The sequence below is a fragment of the Equus quagga genome, chromosome 15, assembly GCF_021613505.1.
Source record: "Equus quagga isolate Etosha38 chromosome 15, UCLA_HA_Equagga_1.0, whole genome shotgun sequence".
NCBI classification, from domain to species: Eukaryota; Metazoa; Chordata; class Mammalia; order Perissodactyla; family Equidae; genus Equus; species Equus quagga.
This window is the reverse complement of record NC_060281.1, coordinates 26,672,311-26,691,151: the sequence shown is the minus strand read 5'-3', so window position 1 is coordinate 26,691,151 and position 18,841 is coordinate 26,672,311. Positions and strand designations below refer to the sequence as shown.

Below are 18,841 nucleotides of genomic sequence, written 5' to 3'. Positions count from 1 at the left end.
TTCCTCCCTTGCCTGGTACCATCTGTTCTCCACAAAGAGCCAGAAGGATCCCTTGATAACACTATCACATCTTATTCCTCCCCTACTCAAAACTCTACCATGGTTCCCATCTCACTTGGAGTCAAAGCCAACGCTTTTTCAATAGCCTGCCATGCCCTCTGTCATCTGCTGTCATCCTCACCTTATGTTCTACTTTCCTCCTCCTCACGGCAGCCATGCTGTCCCCTTTGTTGTTCTTCAAGCAGGCCAAGCCCACTCCCACCTCAGGGCCTTTGCACATGCAGCTCCCTGTGCTGGATTGTTCTTCCCCAGATTCCAGAGCCTGCTCCATTACTTCCTTCAGCTCTCCTCCAAGAGACGCTGTTCCTGACCACTCTATCTAAGACAGCTGCCCGCCCCACCCCTTCCCTCTTAATCCCTGCCCCTGTGTGTTCCTCACAGCACTCATCAGCACTTGGCATATTAAATAGTCACTTGTTCATTCTCCTTCTGTGTCCCCTCCAAAAGGCAAGCACCCCTGGGAGGAAAGGCACGTTAAATCTCTGAAAGGGATGAACAATCTTTTTTTTCCAAGAGTCAATTCAGGAAGCATAAAGTTTGGGAACATATTTTCTTTAGCATCAGATATATTTATAAATTGAGAAATGTGATACCTGCCCCCCTGCTTAAGTAGTCTCATTATTTTTTTCTTCCATCACTGCAGGGTTTCTCTCCTTTTTTGGCTAAAATTTTAGAAGCCACATAAGTGGCATGCACCGTAGGGTCTGATTATAATGCTGAGCCTCTGAACAACTTGTAAATGACTTGAAACCCAGTGGTTTGGGGGAGAAAAGTGAAGGACTTGGGGAGGGGGGAGGCCAATTGGACCAGAGTTCGGTCACAGCCAGGGACAGGAAAGTCCCTGCCATTAGGAGGCTCCTAGGGACTGAGGACGGGGGAGGCGGGGGGCTGCCTCTTGAAAGGAAAGAGAGGCAGGGAACAGGCAGCGATGTGGGCGGCAGTAAAGGGCTGGGTGCAAAACGTACCTGTTTCCCAATTTATAAAGTAGCTCAAAGGCAACATTCTTGCTATTAACTTCCCCAAGAGGAAAATGGGAGGAGGGCTGGAATTCTGTCCCCCTTTCTCCTGGGCCAGGGTCTCAGGCTTGTTCCTCTCGCCCCCAGTACTGTGTCACGTGTCTGAATGCAGAGACACACATGCCACTTCCTTGGTAGCAGCCTCTGTGACTCACCGGCCTCCTGAGCCAGGCCCAAGTGCTGGAATCACCCACTCAGCAGGGCCTCCTCCCAACGGCCAGTCATTTACTCCCCGTGTGCCAGGCACCGGGCTAACAGGGGCTTTCCACGAGTTCCCCATTTCCTCTTCAGCACAGCCCCCTGAGAAAGACGCCATTATTATTGCTGTCTTGCGTGTGGGGAAACTGAGGCACAGAGCATAACCTGCCCAAGATCACAGAGACAGTGAGTGGCTGAGGCAGAACTTGAACCCAGATCTGTTTCAGAAGGCTCTGTGCCTATCCTTCAGGCCACACTACCTCCCTACACTCCCACCTGAGCGAGAGATGATTATTCACTGACTTTGATATATTTAGTTGCTTGCTTCTGAAATTAGACCTTGCTGGTGTCATGGAGCCTGGCAAGTCATGTGCGACAGCTGACCTCAGAGCTGGGGCTAGTGGCTGACACCTTGGTGTGAAGAACTTCTCCAGTTACTCCCTTCCCTGGGGGCACTGACGCAGGAGGGAAGGAAGGGGGGGGGGAGCTGCAGGACCACTTAGCTGGCCCTTCCCAGCATCCTCCTCTCCGATTGCCATGGCGCCACCTCTGCAGAGGCCCCGGCCCTGACAGGGAGGGCAGGTCGAGGAAGGGCAAAAGAAAGTGACCTGGAAGAGAGTCAGCCTATTTGTAGGGTCCCTCAGGAAAAGGGGGGCTAGAGGGGTGTCAGTCCTGAGACCCTCAGTCATGAGGGCCACCCTTGGGTGGAAGGGAGAAGTGATTCCCAGGAGGAAATGAGAAAGACTGAGCAGAGATGGGTGAGGGAGGTGACAAAAGTATGCAGAAGGGTAGGGGGGAGCATCGGTGAGGAAACTGAGGCACGTGAGGAATAGTGGACCCTGCAAAGACTGGGTACCTGGTTGCACTATCCCAGTGCTGGGCAAATAGTCGGTGCTTAATAAACATCAGCCAGAGCCGCCGTTGTTGTAGGTGCTCCAAAGAGGCTTCCTGGCTAGGACACCAGTGAGCCCCAGTTTGCTCGGACCAGGCACGAAGCATGAGCACTGCATTAGAGAGAAGCTTGCCATGGTGAGGGGCTCCTCGCCCTGCAGGGGAACTTTTCCGAGGTGCCGGCTCCCCTCCGAGCCTCAGCAGCTCTGTTCCTGCTAGGCTGGCTGGGGAGGGCTTCAGGAGAAGAATAGGCCCCCGGCCACTCAGCCCAGCTGGGACCACTGTGTCCACGTACCCAGCCCAGCCCCCACCCTGGCACGGGCGCAGCGGGTGAGCGCACGCCTGGCACAGGCCCCAGTGCCTGGGAGAGAGGCTCCAAGCGGGCGGCTTTGTATTTTGTGAAAACCAAATCCACAACTGAGCCCTCCAGCCAAGCAGGGCCTGCTGGGAAGGCTGGCGGGCCTCCCTTCCCATCCCCCTGCTGGGGTCCCCCCTTACCTCAGCCCCCCCCCCAGGAACCATGGGGAGCACCAGCTGCCACCCTGGCTGGCATGAGGGGCTGTGGGGGACAGGCCTGGGCCCAGCTCTGGCCGTGCCAGGGCTCGCCCCCCAACCCTGACCCCCTCCCTGCCTGGAATAAATTGGAATACAAATCAGAGGGAAACGCTTTCTTCTGTTTGAACAAATTGCTATGGATTCTTCCCTGTCTCAGGTCAGGGCTCGCAATGGGGGATATTTTCACTCGCCGACTGCTAATAGACTCAGGAGAAGCTGCTGGATCGATGGAGGCCGGGAAAATTAGCCAGAAGCTCCAGGCCAGCCTCGGCCTGCCCCTGCCCCCTGCTTCAGGACTCCTAGAAGGGGTGAGGGGGCAGCCAGAACCCAGGCTGGACATAAGCACCGGGCTGACTGCCCAGAGAGCTAGATGCCCGTTCCCGCCCCCCTGCCTAGGAACCACAGCCAAGGGCAAGCAGGGGCTGCCTGAAGGGGATAAGTGGATCCGGAGAAAGCCCCAAAGAGGTCTACAGTCCCCCCACACACACACGCACGGTCCCCTGCACATACATGCATGTTCTTGTGTGCAACATCATCATGCACGCATATACACACCTTCAGCACATGCATGCCCACCAAAAATAGACATAAGGTACACATGCACAGGGTAGAGAGAACAGGGGAAATGTATTCAGCTCCTGTCGAGGGACCCAGTGAGAGCAGTTTATCTCATGCCAATGGTTCTCCATATGCAGATGCACACGCATGTGTGCACGCACACACACACAGACACATACTAATCCCAAGCAGCCAGGGCTCCCCACCCAATCGCCTCCTTTCACCCCTCAGCCTGATTCTAAATTCTGCAGGGGAGGCTAAGGGAGCCACTCCCTACACCTGCCCCAGCTCCAACAGAATGAGGGGGAGGTGACTGGTGGGGATGAAGCCCACCCTTGCCCTGGAGAGCCTCACAGCCCCTGCTCCCTCAGCTCCCCAGAGAGCGAAAAGGGTGAGCCAGACAGGGGTTTTGGTGCTTCAGACACATCAGGAAATCCATCAGCACCGAGCTCCTCCCAGCATCACCTGAGGCCCCTATGCCAGTAGGCAATGCCAGGGGCCATGGCTGTACGGAAGAGCTTGGGGAGGCAGGAGGGGAGGGGAGAGCTCACTGCAGCCTCTGAATACTCCCGAGGGAGGTGGGATGGCTTGATCAGACACTCATTTCTCCTGCCTGCTGCCCTAGTCCACACCAAGCCACACACACATACACACCCCTCAGTACATTAGAGCCCCATCTGGCTCGGGAGATAAACGCGGGAGAGAAAGGTGTGTTCACTGGCAGGCAGAGCAGTGCCACTACTTTGGCAAGACCCTTTGCCACTGGCTACTGGTTTCTGCCTCTAAAAAGTGAGCAGTTAGGGCCATGTGACCTCTAAGCCCATCACCTCTGACCTTCGATGATTCCAAGCTGGACTCCCTATTTGCTGTGTGGACTGAGGACTCGTCTTGCCCTCTCGGCCTCAGGTTTCTCTTCCAACAAATGATTAGATTTGCCCTAAGATCCGTCCTTGCTCTGTCACTCTACAAGCCTGTGATTCCACATCATCTCTTTGTTTTGCTCTCTGTCATACCCTCAACACCTAGAACAGGATCTGGCACACAGGAGGTGCTCAATAAATATTGGATTAACTAGTTAACTAATTTCAGGTCCCAGCTGGTAGAGAAAAGGCAGAGAAATTCACAACAGGATGGAGGTGCCACTCTGATCTGCCATAAGGCCCAGGTATTCAGGGGTACAGGCTAGCGTGGTCATGGCCCATGGAAGAAGGTTTGGTTCCTGAAGAGGGAAGTGGACAGAATTCAATCGACCTTATTACTTACACGGAATCCTGCCTGCAGAGAGAAGCGGCCATCTTTAGTATCAGAGATGGTCCCCACTTCTTTCTTAGTTTTGAATTCAGCAAGTGGGGGTCTAATGACTCAGGCATCTCATGGCAATGCCCAAAGGACCCCGTAGACTCCGAATCTGTCCTCAGTGATCCCCCAACTTCGCCCTCCCCAGACGGGAGGCCCCCTCAGTCCTTCAGGAAGAGGCTGGATTCTATCAAGAAGGTCTTGGGAAAATCGACATGCTGGGGTTATGGTCTCAGAATCCAAGGAAGTAAATGAGCAGCCCACAGGTCTGCTGGCCGCAGGGGAGAGTTTTCAGCCTGGAATCGGGGCTTATCCACGCAGCCCAGAGGACGAGACCTAAGAACAAAGAGCTCAGCAAAACAGGCTAGATCTGAAAAAGCAAGACTGACGGCTTAGACAGGATGTAGCACAGGCTGTTGCTGCCCCCCAGGCACGTGCCCTCCCCCAACCACTTCAGTGCACACGGGCCGACTACCTGCTTCTCTCTGGCAGGAGCTGCTAGAGCTCACGCTGCCCGTGTGCGCAGTGGGCTACAGGTATCAGGAAATTCACACCCCCAGAGCAGCCCTCAACCAACAAGAGATGGGAGGCAGCGTGTACACACCCCTGCTCCCTTGCTGTGCCCAGACAACTCTGAAGGGTGTGTTTCATACAGTGTCCCAGAGGTCCCCAGTGGCATGGTGGTGACTGGCTTAACACACCTTTTCTTGGTTCCCTTTGCTTCCATATCTCAGGTCCCCACTCCCCTGCCAGAGCCTCCGAGGCTCACGTCTCAAATAAGCTACCCGCCCTCGGCTCCTCATCCCAGGGTCCACTTCTGGGGAACCCAAACTAAGACCGTGAGTCCAAGCCAATTCTGATCAGCATGGTGTCCACTATTAAATCTCCCACACGGCCAAAACCCAGGGCCCTCACATGGCCTGACAATCACACTCACAAACATCAAATACCCTGCCTCGCTCCCCTCCCTCTACTCATTGCTTCCTTGGAAACCTCCGTGTGTGATTTCCAACACTTCAAGATCCAGCTCATCTGATCAACCAACGTGGGCCACTGGGAAAAGGCTCGAGGGCTGCTGGGTATGCCCAGAGCAACCTTCTGGAAACAGTGGCCGTGTTTCCTCTGGCCGGCTTGTTGATAACTCTAGAGTGGAACTTAGGCAGTGCGACCGAGATGGTGGACCTGGGGGAGACTGGCAGCAACCTCCTCCACCTACCAGGGAGGCCTCCCAGACATTTCCATTAAGGGCTTCTAACGTCTAACCAGGAGTCCTGGGCCCAGAGCGAGCCCCAGATCCTGTAGTCCAGATGCAATGAGGCCCAGGAATAAGAAATAGAGTTCACAGGGGTAAGGAGAGGATTATAGAGATGTGGGCATAAAATGAGCTTATAAATACCATGCAGACATGTCCTGGCTTCTCCTGAGCCCACAGGTTAATGTAGCAGAATGAGAAAGATCCAGCTGTAGAGTCCCTTGAGATGGCTTTTAACTTCAGCCTTGGCACCTAATTGCTGTGTGACCTTGACAAGTCACTTACCTTCTCTGGTCTCAGTCTCTTCCTATAGTGAATCTCAAAGATCTGCCTCTGGGTCCCCTAAGACCACTGGCTGGCAGCTGAGCTCACTACTTGCCACTCCCTTGAGCCCCATTTCATGGCCTTCTTTGTCTACCCCGTGGCCTCATTCCAGAAAGGAGAGTAAAGCCAGATCTTGCCACAACACAGAACTTCTGCTTGCCTTGTGGGCTTATGTATTCTGCTGAAAGGTCAACAGACCTCTCCAAGGTCTGCCTGCACTTTACTGTAACACCAGAACCAAACCCAGGTAGACGAGACCACCAGAATTTAGCTCCCCCCCACTTCTTCCTGATATCCCTCTCTACCTTCCTGATATCCCTCTCAGAGATGGGGAAAAGGGCCTTCATTAAAAGTTTCTGCAGGCCGGCCTAGTGATGCAGCAGATAAGTTCTCAAGTTCTGCTTCGGCAGCCTGGGGTTCGCCAGTTAGGATCCCAGGTGTGGACACGGCACCGCTTGGCAAGCCATGCTGTGGCAGGCATCCCACATATAAAGTAGAGGAAGATGGGCATCATGTTAGCTCAGGGCCAGTCTTCCTCAGCAAAAAGAGGAGGATTGGTAGCAGATGTTAGCTCAGGACTAATCTTCCTAAAAAACAATTTTCTGAAGAATCACATGGGGAAAGTCTCAGGGCCAAGGAGATATTCAAGTTCAGCTCAGAGGCCTCAGCTCCTGAAATCTTTCTGATAAGAGGCTATGTTATAGCAAGTTGAAATAAGGTCAGACAATGAGAAGAACTTCCCAACAATGAAGGACTAGAGACATGGAGCAAACAGCAGTGGAGACGCCTGGTCTCAGGGGGGTATGGGCCTGCAGAAAAGCAGAAGATGAGTTAGATGGCCTGGGAAGTACTCTCTGGCTCCTGGCTCAGCACAGCCCCTCAGTTTCTGTTCCCCAAAATCAGGAGGGGCCACAGAGCTCTCCTGTGGCTGGGACTGAAAGAAGCCCCTCGCTAGAGGAGAGAGGTACTGCCCAGTGGAAACCAGCTACCTCATGGGAGTGCGTATGGTGTGGGGGAGGGGAGGAGGGAAGGAGAACACTGCACCCTCGCGTGAACACCTGGGTGGCCCCAAGCAAGGCTCTCCCCTGCTGTGGGTCTCCATCTTCTCTAGGTCCCTCTGGGCATCCTCAGGGCAGCCAGCACTTCCCACCCACTTGAGCTAGGCTGGCAGGGGCGCGCAGGCGAGCAGCATCCAAATCATCTAAATCCTCTCTCATTTCAGAAATGCCAGCTGACCCTGAGGTGGGGATCTGTATTAAGACTGCTCAAGACCTACCCAATATCCATTCTCCCCTCCTTTCTAACAGAACCCCAATACTCTCTTCGGTGAGAATGTGCCCATCTCAAAGACTGTATTTCTCAGCCTCTCTTGCAGCTAAGAATGGCCAATGAGATGTAAGCAGCAGTCACTGGGAGGGGGCTTCTGGAAAAGTTCTTTAAAGGAAGCTGACTCAGCTGGTAGGCCTGCCTTTTTCCAATGTTCCTCCCTTCTTCCTGCCTGGAATGTGTCATGATGGCTGAGCCCCAGCAGCCCTTTGGTGACTTTGAGGCAAAATGCTCTAAGGCAGGAGTTCCCAAACTTTGCTGCACATTGGAAGCACCTGGGGATCTTTAAAAAAAACAATGCTGATGCTTGGTCCTCACTCCCAGACATTCTGACTTCACTGGTATGAGGTATGAGCTAGGCACCTGGGTTTTTAAACACTCCCCAGGTAATTCTAACCTGCAGCAAAGTTTGAGAAGCACGACTGTAAGGAGAGCAGAGCAACAAGATGAAAGGAGCCAGGATCTCTAATGACCAAGGAGCCACCATCCCAGCCTGGGATAGCCTACCTCTAGACGTCAGGAAGCCAACTCTAATTTGCTGGAGCCTGTGTAGTCGGGCCTGTGTCTCTTCATTCCTAGCGGGGGTCCCCATGCTGCTTCCTTTAGCCAGCCCATCCTCCGCAGCACAAGCTGGGGAACAAAAATGGCCACATCTGGCCATTGGGACCCTCACAGCTGGGGCAGTGGGCAGGCTTGAGTTCAAATCCTGACTCCACCACCTGTAGGGCCTCGGGCAAGTCACTCCAGCTGAGCCTCAGTTTCTCTATCTGGAAAATGAGGGTGTTGGAAGAGACTTCGCTCTCCCACTCCACTGTGAGGGGCCCGGAGGCAGGTGCCCTCCAACCCTGCAGCCACAGCACCCACACCACTTCCAGACGCTTAGCAGGTTCTCATGAAATATTTGCTTGGTTTACACGTAACTGCTACAGTGCAGTCCAGCTCTGAAGTTTTCATTTGATTCTAAACCAAACAGGGAAGAGAAAAAACAAAACGGCCACACTGCAAAAAGGTAACAGAATTTACCTACTGGAAATCAATGAAAACAGCATTTTGGGGGCAGTTTCTTTCAGTCTCTCTAGGTTCGGGACTGGAAATTCCCTGGTTAGCAGCTGAGAGAGGGGCCAGTCTCCCAGCCCCCTGACCTGAACCTTCCAGTTAGCACTATTAAGAGAGAAAGTCTCCCTGCTCCTAATTTAAAAAAATAAGTGTGGTTTTTTCAAAAGACCCCAGGGTCCTGATGAGCCTGGTTGAAACAAAGCTTGGGCAGTGACCTGGAAAACCCAGAAATGCCCTCAGAAAGCCCAAGGGAAGAAGACATCTGTTTGGGCCTGACTCATTTGGATGCTCTGTCTACACCAGCTGTGCCGGAGAATCAACTGGAGAGCTCTTACAACCACAGCTGCCTTGATGCCACCTGCAGACTTTCTGAGACAGGAGGTCCGGGGCGGAACCAGGCGTCTGTTGTTGAGAAAGCTCTCCAGGTGGTTCTGACACGCCGCAAGGGTTGAGAACCACTTCTCTACACAGCTTCCAGCCCTCCAGATAATCAAAGTCTCTCTCGGCTGAGTTTCTGGGACTGGAAAGGAACCAAGAAGAGCCTGCGGTGGCATCTCCAAAGCCGGCCAGGCAGCGCCCTCACGCCGGCCCAGGTGCCCCCCTGTGGCCCCAGCTTCCCGCAGGCAGAGACCGGCCGGGGGCAGGGGCAGCTGCCGCCCGGCCCTCCCCGGCCTGCCTCGGTTCTCAAAAGCGCAGCCTGCACCTCGCACTTCCACACGCCGCCCACGCCCGGGGCTCCCTACCATCTGCCTGCCACCCCCTCTGCTCTCGGGAAACACAGTCCTCATACTTTGCCTGGGAGTTTACAAAGTACTATCACTCTCGGCTTCTTGGTAACCCCCAGAGGTGGCGTGCCTGAAGGAGCCTTCCAGATGGGGAGACTGTGGTTCCGAGAGCTGAGGCTCCCTGGCCAGGTCCCTCCCAGGCAGCAAGCGGCCCCCCTAGCCCTCCAACCCTGGTCTGCCCACTGGAGTCCCATCCTCTTTCCTGAATGCCCTTGCTGTCCCAAGAGGGATCTGTTGGCCAGCAACATCGGCATCACTGGGAGTTGATAGAAATGCAGAATCTCGGCCCGGCCCCAGACCCACTGAATCAGAATCCGTGTCTTCACAGAATCCCAGGGCACTCCCGCTGGAGCCTGAGGGGCCCCGCTCAGGGCTACAGCTGCCTCCAGGCCCCAGATGGCCCTTACTGTCTCCTCCCCCACCTCAGCGGCCTTTCCTCCCACAGACTCCATCCCTTCCCCTGGCTTTCTGGTCCCTGTCCCCTCTCGGGTCTCCTACCTCCCTGATGCCACCTGCTCTGTGTCCTCTTTCTCCTCCCACCCCCAGGGCACCGGTCTCGGCCCAGTCTCCTCTCTCTCTCTACTCTCTTCCCTGGCAATTTTATTCCACCTCACGGTTTCCACTCACATCGTTCCGTGCACATAAATTCAGATGTGCAAATCTACCTCTTCAGAATGGATCTCTCTCCTGAGCACCAACACTCATGTCCCCCTGACCCTCAACATCTCTCCCCGACATCCCACCCCAGAATTGCATGAAGTTCCAAACTGCTCTGGCGTGGTCATTAAAACAGAACGATTTATTGAGTGCCGGCTAAGCGCGGGGCACAGTGCTCAGGGCCTCCCAGGTGCCGTCTCGGTGCATGCTCATCACGAACCCACGCGGGGGTTGGGGACTGCTGTCTCCATCTGACAGCGGAGAAGCCACGCCTTAGGAGGCAGATGTAAGTCCCCGGCTCTCACGGCTGGTGCAGGGCAGAGCTGGGGTTCAGAGCCGGGATCTTACCCAGAAGTCCAGGCCCTTAACTCCTTCCCTCCACCACCCCAAACCTGTCTGACTTCCTGTAGCCCTCGTTCTGCCTCGGTGCCATTGTGTGCCGGGCCCTCCAATGCCAAATCTCAGAGCCGTTTCCAGCTCCTATCCCTTGCCTGAGTCCTTCCTGAGGCACTTTTAGGACCTAATGATGGTACAGTCTCATTTCTCACCTTTTGCAACAGTCTCTAACTGGATCCCTTCCCCCACACCCAATCCCCTACAGTCTCTTCTCTACATGGCAGCTAGAGAGATTCTATTAAAAAGCTGTCCGTTCATGTCCCTCCTCTGCTCAAAATCCTCTCATGGCTCCCCATCTCACTCAGAATAAAAGCCAAAGTCCTTACACAGCCTTCAAGGCTGCAAACAATCTGGCCTCACTAACTCTCTAACCCCACCTCCTACTCCACTCCTCATCACTCACTCTGCTCCAGCCGTACTGGACTCCTTGTTGTTGCTAAATAGGCCAGGCATGCTCCTACCCCAGGGCCTTTGCGCTGGCTATTCTCCTGCCTGGAATACACTTCCTGTAGCTATCCACTGGGCTTCCTACCTCCTCCATCAGCATCTTTAGGTCTCTGCTCCAGTAGTACCTACTCAAGAACGCCCCCCGACCACTATATATGAATTTGAACCACAGTACACCACTCCTCGTCCCCTTTGCTGCCTTACTCTTTTTCACAGAACATATCCCTAGGATGCATTATGTCCTTATTCATTGACTTATTTACTGCCTGTCTCCCTTAATTTGAATGTAAATTCTAGTAGAGCAAGAGTTTGTTTCTCTCCCCAAGTATCTCAAGTGCACCATGAGCCTTCACTCATACGTTTGTTGAGTGACTTCAGCTCTTATACCCACTCTCTCCTGTTCATCCTCACGGCCACCACCCCAGATGACGTTCTTACTATGACTTCCTCAGACAACTGCAGGACCTCCTGACCAATCTCCCCCCTCCTGACCCTTGCCTCCCCAAACACACAGCTACACAGCTACCCGGCCAGAAATACGGCTCGCACCACCCCATTTCCCTGCTCAAGACCCTCCCAATAGCTTCTCCCAAACCCAGGATTCCAGCCTACTCTGGACAAGCACAGGCTTTGCAATCAGCAGATGTAGGGTGAAGCCCAGCTCTTCTGCTTGGACAAGAAACTTCATGTTTCTGAGCCCTCAGTTTACTCATCGAGAAAATGGGCTGATGAATGATAACCAAGGGGTGTGGTGAGCATTAAAAAAGAAAGAGCACATTCGTGATCTCAGCTCAGGTAGCAAACATTAGCGACTGTTGTTATGATACCGTACTGTTCCACTCTCACTAGCCCCCTTCCCTTTCAGCCCGACTGAGTGACTCCCCCCTCCCTACACACACCCAGGTTCTTTATCCTCCGTGCCTTTGCCACGATGAGACCCCCGCCTGGGATGCCCTTCTCAGTCCTTATTTCCATTTGTCAAGGCCAGTTCAAATGCCCCCTCCTCCGCAAGGCCTTGGAAGTAATTTCCTCTCCCTTCGAATTCCCACAGCCCTTTATCTCCCTTGCCACATGGCATTTATCAAGATCTCTCAGGAACCACCCTCTTGTATGTGTCTCCCCTCCCCTTCTCCTTGAGGGCAGAACCTCCATCTTATACATCTCAGGAGCCCCATCGATGCGCACAACTGGGTCTTGCTCAAAAGAAGTACTCAGTAAATACTGACTGAATGGTGCAGGGGGCACCACACTGCTGCCCTACCCCCAAGTCAGAAGATCCACCGGGATCGAGTCTCGGAGCCACTTCTTACCAGCTGGGTGACCTTGAGCAGGTCACCTGAACTTTTGGAATCTCTGTTTCCTCATCTGTTAAATGGGGACAATAGGACCCGCTGTGCTGGCCTCTCAGAACGTTTTAGGAGTCAAAGGAGGTAGAGGCATGACGTTCTTGGGGAGGCACGTGGCACTTACACACCTGTAAGGGATTGTTGTTATAAGCAATGATTCTCCCTAAAATGTTCATTCCTCTTTGCACCAAAAAGATGCCTGAAAGAACCATCACCAAATGCATTGCGGGACGTCAAGTGAGTTTTACTTTCTTCCTTATACTTTTATGTATTCTCAGTTTTGCAAAGAGCACATGTTACTCATAGACTTGAGGAACAGGGAGATGCCATTGTTTAAAAAAAGATTCATTCCTTTGAGTTAAGCATTGCTCTTGTGTCTCATATCAGCACTCAATGCAACAGGGGCCCCTTAGGACCTGGTATCTGCCACCAGCAGATGCATGCCTGCACAGCAGGGTGTTCTAATGATGGGGAGGAAGATGCGGAAGAAGGGCCGCACCCAAGGGTCACAAAGAGGCAGCTCTGCCGAGGCAGGAGCCCCTGCTCTGCACACAGCCCCACCCAAGCAGGAGCCCACTGAGCTGGGCCCCACCGCAGAGCTCTCCTCCAGCCTAGGGTGCAGGAAGTGTGGCTTTGGCTACAGGCAAACACTCTGGGACACTGGGGTGGGTACATGGGAGCTGGAGGGAGGCCTGGAGCTTCAAAAGGCGCTAAGGAGCTCCCATGAGTCTCCGGCTGAGGAATTAGAATAACTCTCATCCCACCAGGAGGTGGGAGGCAGGAGGCAGGAGGCCAAGGGAGCCTAGGAAAGGCTAAAAGTAATGTGGTGGCCAAGCCCTCCCCCTGCTGGCCACATCAGGAGTGGCAGTGCCAGCCGCACAGGGCAGGGTCCCCAGGCACACACCCGGCCGCACCTGGGGCGTAATCAGGCTCAGGTGTCCAGAGGCAGGTAGGGATGGGACAGGGCTCTTCTAGGACTGCAAGGCCCAAGGCCCCAGGCCCCATCTCCCAAGTCCCCTGCCTTTGCCAGGTGGGGCATCCCCTGGCCCAACCTCCCTGAGCCCAGCCACAAGGAGATGAAAGGCAGGAGTGGGGGAAAGGGGGGAGGCAGCGTTGGGGGAGGGAGAGGGGAACTTGTTTGGGGGAGAGAAGGGTCCTCCACACTCCTGCCTCTGTTGCACTCCTCCCAGGCCCGCCCATGCCTCCCGGGCAGCCAGAGAAGCCAGGGCTGCTGCCACTACCCGGATTTCCACTCCCGCCCCCAGGTATTGATTTCCCGCATCATTCATTTGCCGGGCCTGGGCGGCTGTGATTAGCTCCCTCCATTCTCCCTATGGAGCCCCCCGCCCGGCCCTCCATGTTCCAGCAAAGCAGAGCTAATACCAGGCTCTAAATGAAGCTTTGCCACCTCAGTCCCAGCAGCTCACAGCCAGGCCTGGCCAATTACAAGTGGGCCCACGGCATGTCCCCAGCCCGCCCCCTCAAGGGTGCTTTCCTGGCTAATAAAATCCACTCTAACCACCCCCGCCCCCCTCCCCAGGGCCCCACCCAGCCAGGAAGCTCAGATTCCCAGCCTACAGTGTAGGAGGGGATGTCATGAGGATCTTGACCCTAAGCGGGGCTCTCCAGCCTGACACTGGGCATGGGGAGCCCTCTGGCTGGCTCAGGGGCCAACATCAATTTGGGGAGGAGGGGCAGACAATGCTGGCAAAGTAAATAAAACAGCCTGGATTTTCAGACACAAGGCTCTCTCTCTCCCTCGTGCAGTTTCCATGACTGAGAAGGAAGAAGAGACAGAGGCATGGACTTTCCTGAGGGCATTTAGAAACCCCAGAGCTTGCTTGTCCTAGGGGAACCAGAGTTTCTGATGCGATGCCTTCCGTCTCCAGGGGGAGAGTCAGATATGGACAGGCGGTTTCAAGGCATTGGCTAGAAACTCCAGTGAAAAATTCCGAGTGCCCACCACCCACATCAACACCCAGAAGACGGCACCGGAGACACACTTCCTGAAGTTCCTTCTCCGCACCCCTCAGAGGAGGGAAAAAAACTTGACTTGGTGATAATTTTGTAAGCTGTGTTGCTCTTGTCAAATTATTCAACATCTGTCTTCATGTTCCCACAAAAATTAGCATAGGATAGTAGTTTCTGATGACACATTTAGTGAAATATTTTGACTTCCACCAGTAAGTTGCAAACAACCTGTCTTAAGGATAATGTCAATTCCCACTCCTGCATATTAAATAATCCAGGAGTTTGTTGTGTTTTTGTAAGGGAGAGGAATCCCACCGACCCGCCCCTGGCTGGAAGTCCTGAAGCTGCGGGAGCAGGAAAGGAAGCTGGGCGGGAGGCGGGGCTGTTCTGTGATGCTCTTCACACGCAGGATACTCCTCTTCCATCACCTGGCTACTGCGTGTCCCCCAGAACTAGGCTTCTGGGGCCAGCCCACATCCCTGGCCTGCCAGAAAGCAGATTACGGGATCCGCCCCGGAGCACAACCAACTGGGCCAGGAGATTGGGAGGCGGGGAAAGAAGAGAGGACCAGCTCCAAATGGACCATCTGATCTAGTACTCAGCTGCTGTAGCATCTGTGCCCCAAAGAAGAGAGAAGCCACCTGGCCAGACTGAGAGCACTTTCCCCGTCCTATTGCCGACAACGGACCTCAAAGCAGGCAAGAGGACCCTCAGAGGGAAGCCGGGTAGGGCTCCGGGCACCTGCCTCCTGGTGGCCTCAGCAGAGACTCACAGCCCAGGCCTGATCTGGCTGGGTTTGCCCTCCATACCCTGCTCTTCCGCTCTCTCCTCAATTCATCTTCGGGTCAATCGGCCCCTCTCACAGCCACACAGGCCTGGGGGCAGAGGGGAAGGGGCCGGGGTTCCCTCCCCAGAGCACGCTTGTTTCTTTTGTGCCTTGAGTAAAACCTTCTGCCTCCCTCCTCACCGCCAGGACAGCACTGGGATTCTAGCCTCTTCTCTCTTCTCCTCCCTGAGTGCCTAGCCTAGGACTCTGTGACAGTCCCTCAGCAGAGACCCTCAAAGAGTGCCCCACAACCCTGGTGGAAGCCATTCTAGAAGACTTCTTGGGGAGAAAGAATTTCAAGAAGCATTTCCTCAACCTCCACCAACTGTGGCCCTTTATTTGTGCAACAAATATTTGCCAAGCTCCTGCTGGGTGCTGGGCACCATGCTGGGTGCTGAAATACAATGATGGACACAAATGACCATCCCTCACTCCTACACTCTACTCTTTCTCAAGCTGCTTCATTCTCCTTTGGGTACAGAGGAGAACTGGGGTCAGAGGCACGAGCTCTCCATATTACTTAACCCAGACCCAGTCCTACTGGATCTCTCTTCTGCTGTATCTGGCCAAAGCTTCTAGCATCACAAGGAACTCGGCAGGCTCTTGCCATCCTCCTCCTCATACTAGATCTTCCTCTCTGTCCACTCACCTCAAAGAAGACCTTCTACCCTGCAATTCCCCTGAAGCCCTGGGCTTCCCTGGAGCCTCAGTCTCAAAGGGCAGGAGGAAAGAATGTCACCCAAGAGCCAGGGGTTGGCTCCAGTGCACCCAGCTCACCTTGATTTGCTCTGACTGAGAGCAGCTGGGACCCAGGCACGTGAGGGTGGGGAGAAAATACCAAGAAAAGGGGGCAGATAAGCCAATGATTAAATCCTAGCCCCAAAGTACTCTGAAGTCAGGGTCCGCACAGACCACTGCCCCTATCTCCCATCCCTACCCTCACTGCTGGGGTTTCCAGGCTAAGCTCATCTTCCTCAAGATGGGCCCCGTGCAGCCCTGGAGAAGGTTGGAGAAGCTGGAGGGGATGACCAGGAGATGGGCTTGCCAGATGTGCCCAAGGACACTTGGAGGGAGGGGCAGGGTAGAGGACAGCAGCAAACAGGGAGGGCTCTCCATCACTCTCCAGAGCCCTGGGGTGGGGCAGAAGGAGGCAAGGCCTCAGCAGCATCTCTCCTTAGGCCACCTCTTGAGGAGGCAGTGAAGCTGTAGGGAAACCTTGAGGAGAAAGAAGCGCGAGCCCAGACCCCTGATGTCTTCCTCTGTCCTGAGGAGGCCAGGGCCTCGGGGACCCACTCAGTGGCCTCCTCCCCACAGCCCAGCCTCCCTCAGTCCCTGCTGCATCCTTCCTCCTTCTTTCCTTTTCTGGCCTATGTAAAGGGCCAGGCAGTAAGAGACCAACAAACTAATTAAGAAGCAGAGTTTGGCCAGATGCCTGGGCCAGCCTCCCCAGGGAGTGAAGCCCAAGCCAGCTAGCTGGGTAGGGCCAGGAGCATGTCATCTCCCAGACACCCCTCAGGACACCACTCCCTCTTGCAAGGCATGAGGAGAGCGCCCAGGCACCCCTAGAAGGAAGCATTTAGCATCTGCACCTGAGGCTGGCAGCCAGGAGGGACAACACCTTTGCGCCCACTCCAACAGAACAAATTCTCCCCTAATCTAAAGGGGAAAAACTAGGCTCTCTACCCCAGACAAGGAGGGAAAGGGAATTCTCCCCGCCCCAGACGCACATCACTGAAAAGTGACCTACAACAGACCACCCTGCAGTCAGAAGAGGGCACAGTAAAGCCCACTGGGCCCCGAGCCTGACTTTTGTGCTGTGGGGTCAGGGCACTGGCTGCTAGAATTCGGAGGGAGAGTCTCTGGGAGAGGGGAGCCCGGGTGATCGTGAACGGATAATGCCTGCTCTCGGGACCTTTCCCCGGGAAAACCCGCGGAAGAGAAGGGAGGCGGGTAACCAGAGTCCTCTGGGCGCTGGAGAGCGAGGCGTGGGGACGTGGGAGCAAAGCTGCCTGGCAGGAGGCAGAGTTGGGACACGTAGCCAGATGGGTGCGTGCCGTGTTTGCGTTTCTGGGGACGGTGGCTGAATGTGTCTGTGTGCGCGCAGGCAGAAGGAAGGTGGGGCTGGGGTTTTGTAGCTGGAAACCGGGGACAGGAAGAAGTGGCTCCGGAGAGGTCCGAAAAGGGACGCCGGCGTTTTAGGCGCCCTATCCAGAGGATGCTGGCAGCAGCTCCGGCTCTCAAGAAGCGAGTAAAAGAAGCGAAGCCGCAGCGAGAGCCGGGAAGGCGAGCTCGCTGCCCGGCCGCGGCACTGGCAGCCAGCTCGCCCGCAAGCCTCGCGCAACTCCGGATCGTGCATCGCTCGGCTTCCACTCTGGAGGCCGAGTCAGGGTAGGACGAGGTTTCGGTGCAAGTCGCTTCCTCAGCCCCCTGTCTGGGGTCTGTCAGAGTCTCCGGAGCCAACCCGGTGCTCTCAAGGGTTCGCGGAGTCACTCCTGCCCCCGGCAGGGTTTGACAAAGTGGGCACCTCTCCCTGGCATCCCCGGCTTCACGCCAGACCCTACGACCCGTCTCCGTGCTCCGAAGCCGCTAGCTCAATCTGCTCGCGCCCTAAAAAGAGCGGGGACCCGGGCATCCACTCCAGAGTCTGAGCCGGGGTCCCCACCAAACCCCGGCAGCGCGCACTTCGCACCTCTTGTAAAGTTTCCGCGCGGTGCTAAGCCGGCGTGGAGCCGGGGCGGGCTCTTACCGTAGACTCCTTGTCCCCGGCAGTGGAAGGGGATCAGCGCCAGAAGTAGAAGGCAGGTCACCTCCATCTTCACGGCCGGTGCTTCATCCCCGCGAGGCGGCGCAGCCCGAGAGGCGGCGAGGGGCGCATCCGCCAGGGCCCCGCGATGCCCCCTGCGTTTCCCCCTTCCCCGAGAGACGACGGAGGGGGCGGCGGCGGCGACGGAAACCAGGAGACTGAGGAGGCGGCGGCGGCGGCGACCCGGGTTTCTCCTCCGGCGGGGCCGCTGCCCGCGTGGGGACGCAGGGGGCGCTGGCCCGGCCCCGGGTGCCTCGGCGCGCCCGGCGCAGCAGCCAGCGCCCCGGCCCGAGGAGCCCGGCGGCCGAACCGCCCCAGGTCCCCAGGGCTGTCCGCCCGGGGTGCTGGGCGCCAGGGACCCCTCTGCGGCGGCGGCGGCGGCGCTTCGATCCAACAGGCCACCGACGACTGACAAACTTGCCGTTTCCCCGCCCAGGGGACGCCCCTCCGCGGAGCGGGGGCAGGGAGGCCGGGGCTCCGCTCGGGTTAATCCGCTGTCTCCAGTCCTGCGGCGGGTGTTGGGGGCTCAACGGCCCGAGCCAGGGGCGGCCTGGCTGGGCGCGCTCCCGGAGGCAAAGGAGCCCCGGCCCTCCTGAGCGGGGGCGTCGCGCGGGCTGGGCTCGGCCGAGGGGCGAGAGCCACGGGTCCCCGGGTTCGCGAAGTTAGCTGAGCCACCGAGGAACCCCGGGGAGGAATCGCGCCCCGGCGCCCCGCGGGAATCAGGAGAGCAATTCCAACCAAGAGAGACCCCAGAAAGCGGGGAAAGGAGGAAAGTTTGAGTCGTTTGAAAAATATTCGCTCTCCCGCCGAGGCCGGGGCTGCGGCGCGGGAGCCGCTCGCCGCCTCCGCTCGCCGCGCTCCGCTCCCGCCGTCTGGCCGCGGCCGTGGCGCTGCCGGGCTCGGCGCTCTCCCGAGAGCGGGGCTGCGTCGCGCCCCAAGTTGGTCGTCCCCGCCCCCGCCCCGCGGCCTCGGCCGGCGGGGGCCCGAGCGGGCGGGGCCGGGCCGGGCTCCGGGGCGCGGCGGCCGCTCGGCTCCGGGCCGCGGGAGCGCTCCTCTCGCTCGGCAACTTGGGCTTCGC

At 56.4% G+C, this 18,841-nt stretch overlaps 1 protein-coding gene across 2 annotated transcripts in view; it reads right to left on the bottom strand.

Annotated features, from left to right (window-relative positions):
• Window positions 1–18,743, bottom strand: part of MDGA1 (MAM domain containing glycosylphosphatidylinositol anchor 1) — a 57,203-nt gene extending 38,460 nt beyond the window's left edge. For both annotated transcript variants that reach the window (XM_046640669.1, XM_046640670.1), the window contains exon 1: window positions 17,707–18,743. In XM_046640669.1, coding sequence (XP_046496625.1) covers window positions 17,707–17,773 — 67 coding nt within the window. In that variant the 5' untranslated portion in view covers window positions 17,774–18,743. The remainder of the gene's footprint in view (window positions 1–17,706) is intronic.
• Window positions 18,744–18,841: the final 98 nt, after the last annotated feature.